The 10,678-nt window shown below is 43.4% G+C and overlaps 1 protein-coding gene across 1 annotated transcript; it reads left to right on the forward strand.

Annotated features, from left to right (window-relative positions):
- Positions 1–6: 6 nt before the first annotated feature.
- On the forward strand, positions 7–4,504 carry JKAMP (JNK1/MAPK8-associated membrane protein). Its single transcript, XM_009706991.1, has 6 exons — positions 7–66; positions 782–936; positions 1,964–2,170; positions 2,652–2,833; positions 3,526–3,602; positions 3,915–4,504. The coding sequence occupies exons 2-6, from the start codon at positions 833–835 to the stop codon at positions 4,131–4,133; spliced, it is 789 nt and encodes a 262-aa protein (XP_009705293.1). The 5' UTR covers positions 7–66; positions 782–832; the 3' UTR covers positions 4,134–4,504.
- The last annotated feature ends 6,174 nt before the right edge of the window (positions 4,505–10,678 follow it).

The raw sequence follows: 10,678 nt of genomic DNA on the forward strand, positions 1-10,678 counted from the left end.
GGGCTGTACTGCGGTAGGACCGTTCTGTCTGTCAACGGCTCCGTGGAGATCTACGGGGACTGCGGGGTGAGTGCGGCGCGGGCGAGGCTCTGGGCTTGGGGAGGGGGGATGGCCCCAGTCCCTCCCGGGCTGGGCTCGGCATCGGCAGGGCCGGCCCGCCCGGGCGCGAGGCTGAGGCGGGTCAAAGGCCCGCAGCCCAGCCCCGAGGTGCCTTGAGGATCAGGTGGAGATGAGGGCTGCAAAGGGCGGGCAGAGCTCCCTTACCGAAAGCAGGAGCTGCTCCGTGAAGCGTTCCCCGAAGGAGGTGCTGAAGGCTCGGTGCTAAACCGGAGCTGAGCGAACGGGCTGCAAAAGCTGGAACAGAACGGGATGGTGTGGAGACCTCTGCTGAAATCGCTCTGCCCGCTGATTTTATTGGAGTACTAAGGGAGAGCAAGATCCAGGGAGGGTGGAATGAACTGGGAGGAAGAAGCTCTGGGAAGCATTGGTTGTGAACGGCCTGGTGAGTGAGCTTAGCAAGGAAAGGGAGGTGGTGTGACGGCGGGGGAGGAAGAGAAATGAAGCCTTTTAAACATGCTTCACCTTTGTTTATATTGAGAAGCAAGAGCCAGAGAGAGCAAGGCCAGTGTAAGCGGAGAAATTGCTGAGGTTAATGTTTCATCTCTTTAAAAATCTGACATGTTTCTTGCCCCAGTACTACTTCAAGCTGTTTTTCCAGGAGCTGCAATGATTCGTTATTGGTACTCAGATGCTTTGTAAATGCAGTCTCTGCTTTTTGTAGGTGTGCCCTAGAGGTCAAAGAACTGATGACAACAAAATCTGCCGGGAATGTATGGGATCTCCAGACCGCTATGACTGGCTGTACCTTGGCTTCATGGCCATGCTTCCCCTGGTTTTACACTGGTTCTTTATTGAATGGTATTCAGGAAAAAAGAGGTTCGTATACTCCTTTTTTTTTGGATAAATTATTTAAAAATGGAAATCTCATATCTATGAGCGATCAATCTGAGATGCTGAATTGAACTGTCCAGCAGTTCATACTGTTGGTTGAGCTGATACAGTAGCACATAAGCTTTGGGCAGCTGGAGGGGGGTTTTATTTACCAATGTAAGAGTCCTGCAGGTCCTTCTAGCCAGTCACTGCCCTCAGGACATGGTGTATATCTCTTTAACGTGGTGGTGCCCAGTCCATCTGGCAATTTGGGCTGGATTGGGTTTCCCAGTAGCGGGCAGGAGCAACGCATTTTGCCATCTCCTCTCTCCTGGGCCCGACCTACCACCTGCAGAGGCCCTGATCAGCGGTGCTGAGCACATGCAATGAAATAATGGGTTTGAGTTTTCTCTTTAGGAATATATATACAGTGTTTTGGTCATGATAGCATAGCTGATGTAACCTTTACGTCAGCATGGTGCATCAAGGAAGTTCTGTAAAAAAGGGGGTTAAACCACAGCTGTGTGTGGCAGTTACGTGCTAGACTGGAACTTTTAAAAAGTAATGACTCTGGAGAGTACTAAAGTATAGGGGACTGAGAGAGTTTAATATATGAATATATACCATCTTTAACAAGGACTTGCAGCTTTGAAAATTTTGCTTACATCGTATGTAACAACATTATCCCTTGTGACATGTGTGGTGTCTTGCCCTCACTGCCGCTTTCTTTGAAACTGCAACAGGGTGAGTGTTGCTGTCCTTTACCTGCCAGGATGCTTATGCTACAGCAGGCTTTCATTTCAGAAGCTGGAATGTTGTTCAATCACATTTTACACGCTAAATCATTTGAGATTAAATGAGTTTTCACATTCAACTTCAAATACTTAACTTTTTATTGAAGCAGAGTTGTTCTATTCTCGGTCACAGTGAACTTTAGAAGGTTCTGTACTGCATGGGCCTCTGCTTTTCAGTTGGCATTTAGATTTCTTATAGTGTTAGCAAAATAGTAGTAAATCTCTCTCTCTTTCTGCAGTTCCAGTGCGTTGTTGCAGCATGTCACCGCCTTGTTCGAGTGCAGCATTGCAGCAATTGTTACGCTGCTTGTCAGCGACCCCGTCGGCTCTCTGCGTATCCGCTCCTGCAAGGTGAAGAAGCTTTCAGACTGGTACACGATGCTTTACAACCCAAGTCCTGACTACATCACCACGGTGCACTGCACCCATGAAGCAGTCTATCCCCTGTGAGTGTGAAGGCTTTTGTACTCCTGTCTGTCCCTTACTTTTATACAAGCATGTATAAATATAGAATGTATATATTCTGTCCGTGCCTCTTCTCAAAGCTACAAAAAGTGTCCAGATACAGCTCAGACTAATGAGTATCAGTCCCCTGAAGTCTTTCAGGCATTGAGCTGTTTTATGCATAAAACGCTTAGCAACACCTAATGACTTGCTCAGTGATCGAAGAAGGCATAGTCCAGGCTATTTAGCTATGAAGCATAAGATGACTTTTTTTTTTTCCGCTTTGCTGCATCTTGACCATTTCCCCTAGGAAAAGTGAGCCCATTGTTCTGTGTTTACATCCTTTGATTTTAAATTCTTTAGATTTGACTGACTCTAACCTCAGATTCCCTGGTTCTGAGTTGAGCCTGCAGGAGAAAAAGAACTGCATATTTTAAGGAATTTCTCTGTGGGTGTGTTTTTTTTTTCTTTTCCCCATCCCAGGTATACCATTGTGTTTATATATTATGCCTTCTGTCTTGTGTTAATGATGCTACTTCGGCCTCTTCTGGTTAAGAAAATTGCCTGTGGTTTAGGAAAGTCTGATCGATTTAAAAGCATTTATGCAGCGCTGTACTTCTTCCCTATCCTCACTGTGCTTCAGGCTGTTGGAGGAGGCCTGCTCTGTGAGTAACGCTAATAACTCCTAGTAACACTAATAAACATAAATACACCTTAACAAATTACTTGAGGGAGAGAGGGGACATGACGTTATTTTTGCTTAGAGATTAAGGATGTTGTTTAAGGTTATTGTGAGGAGTCTTACCTGAAAAGGTTGCTCATTAGTAGCCCTGTCCTAACCAGGCTCCTGAGCAACCCTGCTTTGCCTCTGCCAGTGATGCTAGAGACTGTCCCTTTCCCAAAAAGGGAATAGAGGGGGTATGAGAGGAAATTACTTCAGAGGAAGTTAATTCCACTTTCTGCTAAGGTAGTTTGTCTGATTTCAGAGATGGATTGAAGTGTAAGTTTAGGGAGATCAACTATTTTTGGTTTAGCTTCCAGCATGCTTGTCACGCAAAGGGGACAGGCGCCACAAAATCCCCACTCAACCTGATTACTTTTCTCATTATCAGTTAGTGATTTAAGTGTACAGTAACTCCACCTAGAAATATCACAAAAAGTTTGAAAACCTAAGATGGAAGTGTTGAATAGTTGTGCTTGGCTGACCCTTACGCTGTGCGTATTTGATGTGATGATAAGAGGCAGGCTATAGTAGCTTAGTTTACTCTACACCCATGGTTATATGTGGAAAAACTCTCTGCTGAAATGTATACCATGCATTCTTTTTCCTGCTAATGTGTTCGATGTTTGCCTTTAGATTATGCCTTCCCATACATCATACTGGTGTTGTCTTTGGTTACACTGGCTGTGTACATGTCTGCTTCTGAAGTGGAGGTAGGTAAACACGTTTCCTACGTTAAAACTCATAATATAAAATACTGGAATGAGCAGAGACCGTTTTGTCTCTTCCCTTTTCTCAGCAGTATAGTTTGCATTTAAGCTTCTTGCTTTATGACTTGTCTTAGCTGGAGGAAGCTCCTGTGAGGCTTCCCTCGTGTGGTGCACTCAGAAACTGTGTTATGTGCTGGAAGGGCTCAAACCCAGGTGGCTTCCTACAGTCTCTCTGCACTGCCTATAACATTTCCTAAACATCAGGTACAAGGTAACAGGTCGAATGCTAACAGGATACTGTGTTTATTTTCCAAGTCTTTCAAGGATCTTCTTGTCCGGAAGAAGAGGCTTGTTGTCCTCTTCAGCCACTGGTTACTTCATGCCTATGGAATCATCTCCATTTCCAAACTGGATAAGCTTGAGCAGGACCTGCCGTTGCTTGCCTTGGTACCTGCACCTGCCCTCTTCTACTTACTGACAGCAAAGTACACCGAGCCATCGCGCATACTCTCGGAGGGTGGAAATGGACATTAAAAGGAACCTGTGCCAGCAACGCTGTCCTCATGATCTGGATTAAGCAATTTTAGTGCTTGTTATGCTTTGGAAACTTCTGTTTTAAAGGAAGTTATTTATGTATAAGACTTCTAGGTGAAACACCTCTGAGTGAGAGTTTATAATACTTAAAAGCCTCGCTTTGTATTCTTCGTAAGTATCTGGTATAGATCAAAGGGAATGTCTTTGTATCTATTTATCACTGTGAATCTGTGTAAAAAGGTTGTGACACATTCTAGTAGAGTGGTTTGCTTGTATATGTTTATTTCCTAATACAGTATTTTAGGTGTTGTTTGAATAAAACAATAGAGCCTGGTTTTCAGTAGACTTTCCATAAAACAGACAGTGCTTGAGTATACCGTAGAGCTTGGTTTTCTCAGCACATACTCTAGTTTCTATCCCCCACCAGTGGAAACAGACTTTCATCTTCCTTCCATCAAAAAATAAAACACAGTGAGCATGATTACTCATGGTTCTTCAGTCTGACTGCTAGGTAGAAGAAGAGGAAATGCATTGTGAAGTTCTCTATAAAGTATAATTTCTGCTCTGTGTACTTCATATATGGAGACCTCTTCCTGGAAATAACTAAATAGTAGCGTCCTTCCCACTAAACCCATTTTCTTATACCTTGACTATAAATTTCCATCTAAGACCGGAGTAAAGATTTTCTTTTCCTGGTAGCTGTCGGCAGACCTCTTGCTGCAGGTAAGCCTGTGAAGCATCCGTTAACTACGTATGGGTGAAGCTGCCTCTGCACCTTTCAGCACAGTCCCCTTCGCTTCTCTCTGTGAGAATGCTTCACCGCTGTTTCATCCATTTATCAGGTGTGCCAACAGCTCACATCTCTCGCTCTGTGCCTGTACCGCAGCAACAGCAGTGGCCAGACAGGAGTGGAGATTAGCAACTGAGAAAGGAGAAGTGCTTTATGCAATGTCACCGCTGCAATGGTTCATAGAAACTGCTGGAATGACTAAAGCACAAAACCAGCACAGATTCAATAAAAAAGAATGGGAGCTTCCTTATCTCCTTGAAGAGATACTGTTATCTCTGCTCTACGTTCATCAAAATCTTTGTGAACACCTTGATAAGAATTGCTAAAACTGCTGAAGCTGTTTAGAAGTGAGATTTTAGCCTTGCTGAAGCCAAATATCCACTGACATATTCCAGTCTTCTCTCTGTATTGTACAGGAAGATACCCAAAGTGTGTATCCTGTGTATTAGCCACCAGTACCTTAGTGCAATAGAGGGTCTAGAAGAAGATGCAGAGCAGTGCTGAAGGTCTTATCACAGAGGGAAGAATAACAGGGATATCTTCTCAACTTAAACTCTTCCTCCTGTATGGATCATTGGCTGTAGCAATGTGCAAATAGCAGTGTATATTTCCATATTTAAGTGTGACAGTAATGAGTTTTTTTTATTCTACTACCTATCGGCATTGACAAGGACAGAGCCTGCCAGCAGCTCAGGGGCTTTGAGGGCTGTCATCTCAGCCAGGCTGCCTCGAGATGTCGCTCTCTTCTTTCTCCATAGAAGGTTTGATTTCACTACAGCTGATTGATAGCCCTTTCCTGACATTTTTCTTTTTTCCGTGAAATGCCAGTTGACAGGGTCGCTGCTTCTAAAAATAGTGTGCAAACAAACTAGGTCTTGCATGCAGAAGCAAGGTTTTATTTAGGGATTAAGGAAGTTAATTGATCTTAAGGAAATCAAATGCTGTCTGTACTGCTATGTACAATATGTAATTTGCAGACACACTAATCTAGAGGACAGTTTAAAAGTATGGTTTTAAAACTCATGTGTTAAAATATCATTTCCACAACTGACAGAATCATAGGCATAATTTTCTTTAAAAATGTCCTAAACATGGTTTTGTGTCTACATTTGCGCAGCTGTCACACCAGTACAGGCAGAGTAGGCATGGGAGCAGGCAGTACAGCACCATGCAGGAAAAGCCAGTTGCAAAGCTGCGGTACTAAGGACTGTATGCTTTTATGTGCCTTTCTGTGTGTGGACTGTATGTATTGTGTTTAAATGTTGGGCTATACCTTGTTTTTAAAAAGAAAAGTACCAACAACTCCCAGGTAACATTAGCTGTAGAAAAGAGTACATCTTTTGCTAGGTCTAGAGAATCGTGTTAATTTTGAAGGCTGCAAAATGAGGGATTCTATTAAAAAGAGTTTGCAGGAAGGCAGTGCACCCCAGGGACACCCAAACACTGACCTTCCTGCTGGGCTCCAGTGCTTTAGCCTTCAGCAAAACCTGAAGTGCAAAATACAAATTAATAAACTCATTTTCATCACCTTCTCTCACTAGCATAAAGAAAAATGTAATGGCAGCCAAAGAGTTAGGCAGAAGCAGCAAAATTAATACACTGGGTGATCAAGCAGTGTTTTTGTGCAGGCTCCTTGTGAAGAAACCTGCCCTGCACAGTTGACACAGAAAATAACGCTGACGCTGGCCTTCAGATGAAGCAAGGTTCTCTCCTGCTGTATGTTCACCATCCTTCCCCTCTCTGCCCGACTTCCTTCCAGGGACATTCCCTTCCTCTAAAAATTCATCATTCCTCTCCCTGGTTTCCTGTCATGTTACCCAGACCCAATGATTTCAAAGCAGCCTGGATGCCATAGCCTGTCAGATTTAATATGTATAAAGAACACATTCTGTAACAAGACAATGGTCACACAGTGACCAAACCTGTGACTCATTACAAATGAGACCGCTGTGAAACAAATAAAGCAGGTATCTATAGGATTTGAGTTAAAAGGAGGCTCTGAAGCAAGTGATTTGTATGTGCCTAGGGCCCCTGTGTAATAACACCCCTCCCCAAGACAAGAATACAGAATATTGTTCGTTTAAATGCAAACAGCAGTACAAATTGCCCACATGTAAAATTCTGGAAAGCATAAACATTAATTAACTGTATAGTCCTACAGTGCTAACCATACAACCACAAGCTGCGGGAGTCGATGTCTGTTAGTTTTATTTATCCTTTGTGGAAAAACAAACATACAGTTCTGGAAAGATCAGTGATGCTCAGACTATTTTACAGCCCCCTCACTGTTATTATCACAACCCTGTAGGAAGTAGAAATTAAAGATGATTTCCAGGCCATGTTATAAAGCATGCCTAGTTCCTCTATTAACGTACCACTAGGTCTCAGTCTGCAGCAGCGCGAATGGATACAACACAGCTTACTACTTGTGTTTTATCGCAAACTGCTGAGAACTAACGTATTCTGGGATTTAAAAAAAAAAAAAAAAAAGTGGAAAATAAAAAGTTCAGTGTATCTTACAGTGATCATCCATTCTAGATTTTTTGACAACCAGAGAATCGGCCTGCTGTTAATATCACCAATCTTTTCCTCTTGTTTAGCTTATGGAAATACAAAGATTAATGTATTCCTCTGGACAAATTTTCTTTGAACAACAGCATCCATTTCATCTTGTTGAGCAAATTTTAACAGTTGCCAAAATCAACACAAGCCAGCTATGTCTATGCTACCACATAACATGGATGAGGATGCTGAGAACAGCCAGAGCAACACAGCTCGTGTGTGAACAGGGAAACTCTTCTTCACTCACTCCCCTAAAATAGGATGGACTCATTCACATTGGATCAGCTCTACCAGTACCCAGCTTGTACTGTCCCAGTTTGGCTGAAGTGTGTTAGATGGCCCAGGTCAGGCACAATAAACAGCATTCCCTGGTACAATATAGGCCTCAGAAAAATCAGAGCTTCTCAGCTTTTGTTAGTGAATTGAATATAAGGAGAGGGATGTTTGTAGTGTAACCAAGAGTTTTCTTCCTGAGGGAAGCCTTTGTTTCCATTAGGGTGTAATCAGAGCTGCTGAGAAGCTGGTACCCAGCATCTGCAGTGCCAGCACACACAGATTCAGGCCGCTCCCCTTGCAGCAGCAGAGCTCTCTGCTCGCAGCCACCAAACACGGCACAGCGTCCAGATCGTCTCAGACACGCAGTCCACGGGGCTGCACGAATGGGTTCAAGGCTGGGTGGAAGCCTGGCGTAAGACCACTTTTACTTCATGTGTTTTATGGGGAAGGAGATTCCACTACTCTCATAGCCTAGGGTCTGAAATATTTTCGAAAGCGTGTATTCCAAATTCTGTATCTCTCTATATCTATATTCTATATCTCATGGTCATCTCAGCCCCCTTCATGTGGCAGGAGAGCATTTTCCTATAATCCCTGACTGAATGCAGCAGATATACAATATTGATTATGCCTCAGGGAGACGCCTTGCCCTTCGATGTTCCTCTTTGTTTCCTTCCAAATTAAACACAGCCCCACACATTCATTTTAAAGGCCAGGTTTGCCCTGTGCTGTTTATGTTTCATCGTCTTTCATGGCTAGTTCTCTGTGAAATGAAAAATAAACAGAGAACTTCGTACTGAACAGGAACACTGTTAAGCTTCAATATACGCACTAATATGAATCTGCAGTTCTCGGTGTTCACAATGTCAAGCTTCCTGTTGATCTCATAGGTGTCTCATTCTAGCAGCTTCATACCCTATATGATTTTTCAACTGGCCAGTTGCAGCATCACGCTCGATCCACAATTTGTTCCTCAGCTCCATCTGTTAATAAAAAACTCTTCACTGCTAACTGATCTTTATATAGTATTTCTGTAATTAAATAAATTGAAAAGAGTTTTTGTTACGTGGCAGCCTTCATTTAAAAATTTCAAAGTACCATCTGAGACAGTTATCTATGCCCTCTTACCAACAAGGAGGAAAAGATACAGAATGGGGATGCGATTGCTTATGGTCCACAAGAAAGGAACCAGCTCTGACATGATGTGACCTTCCTGCTGCAGGGTCACCCACTGACAGGAGCATCTCTTTTCTGTCACTGGAGGCTCCGGTACACACAACTGTTTTGTTGTGCTATTCCTATTCTAACATGGATGGAGAAACAGGTCTCCCTTTTCTGAACAGAGACAATGTCTGAGTTGACGTGGCTACTGTGGAGCTAGCAGAGATATTTGCCCATTACCAGACCACTGGGGCACAAATCCTGCAATCTGACCAGCCTCATATGAGCCCTTTATGTAGTTTACTGAGCTTCTTATGCTTCTGAGTAACTAAAGACACTTAAATTCTTCCTGTTAACAGCAGAAGGTGTGACTGTGTTCCTTTTCCACCTAAAAGTTTTGTTCTGGCAGAGAAACGGAAAGTAAAGCAATCTGATTGTTTGCCTGGGATGCACAGTCCAGCTGAAGCAAGCTCTGGCTAGGCTGTCTGATGTCCGGTAGCCCTAAGCAAATGGCCCCAGTACATACTGGGACCAGTTATGCACCATAAACAATGGCCAGTGCAGGCACAGTAGGTCTGAAGTGTACCGTGGGTACTGCACTCAGGCTCATCAGCCGTGGCAGGTGTGAGGGTGGCTGACGGGAAGATCCACTGCGCGAGCTCTGCGGGACACTCCAGTTGGGAGCAGTAGACGTACCATGCCTCAGACATTTTGAGCCACTCCAACTACCTCCCCAGCTATAGAAGTTTCTCTCATCTCACACTGGTGCTGAATGAATGCCTGAAGTCAGAAATGAGAAATACAGGTCGAGAGGCACGGATACAGAAAGATTTTTCAAATCTGAATTACTGAGGTGGCAGAAATTCCTGCCCTAGCAGTGGCAAGCATCTGAACAGAAGCAGATTCACAAATGCCTTTCATTCACCAGCTTCTTTTGGACTTGCTCGCGTGCCTAAGGAATGCAAAAATCAAGCACAAGGGCAGCTTGATATAAATTCTGGGTTACTGGCTGAGCTGAGGTCTGAGGCATCCCCCCAGATGGGAGCACAGCAACAGAGAAGAAGATATGTCCCCAACCCCAGCCTGCCTCCCCTAGTCCCGGTCTCCATGGGTGCCTGGTCTTTACTGGGAGGAAATAAAAGTGGTGGTGGAAACTTTGCAGAAGTAGTACAGCTAAGTTTTAAGTTATTACCATGTCCTCCTTGAGCTTCCCAGTAGTTTTGATTGACCGCTGAATGGCTCTTTTGACTCGTACCTCTTCATCTTTCTTTTCTACAAAGAAGAGAAAGGGTTTTTAGACAATGTAATGACTGAACATTAGAGTTAAGCTGTTATAAATAAAACTAGGTTCTAACAGTAAGCGACTTGTTTAACTGGTCTGGCATTTTTATTTAAATGCTTTATATTTGTGTTGTGGCCAGGTCTATAGATACTAGCTGTTGCAAAGACCTGAATTTATACGCATTTCATAGTTCACCTGAGCCATAAGCAGACAAAGGGCTATGGCACGCCATTTTTGGAAACAGCAAGAGAAAGCCCCACTATGTAGAGGAGCTACTTTATACTTACCTAAAAAGGATTTCCACAGTTCTTCATATTTTGTATACTCCTTTTCTGTTTCTCTGGGTTTCTTCCAAGGTTAGCCTGCTTATGTTTAATTCTCGTTCTTTTTTAAGTAGATTTCCAGTTGCAGTTTTGATGTCATTCTTTAATGAAAGTAAACATTAGTCAGTAGTCTACCTAAGCAGCATCTAAT

Source organism: Cariama cristata, unplaced genomic scaffold, assembly GCF_000690535.1.
Source record: "Cariama cristata isolate BGI_N322 unplaced genomic scaffold, ASM69053v1 scaffold8839, whole genome shotgun sequence".
Classification (NCBI taxonomy): Eukaryota; Metazoa; Chordata; class Aves; order Cariamiformes; family Cariamidae; genus Cariama; species Cariama cristata.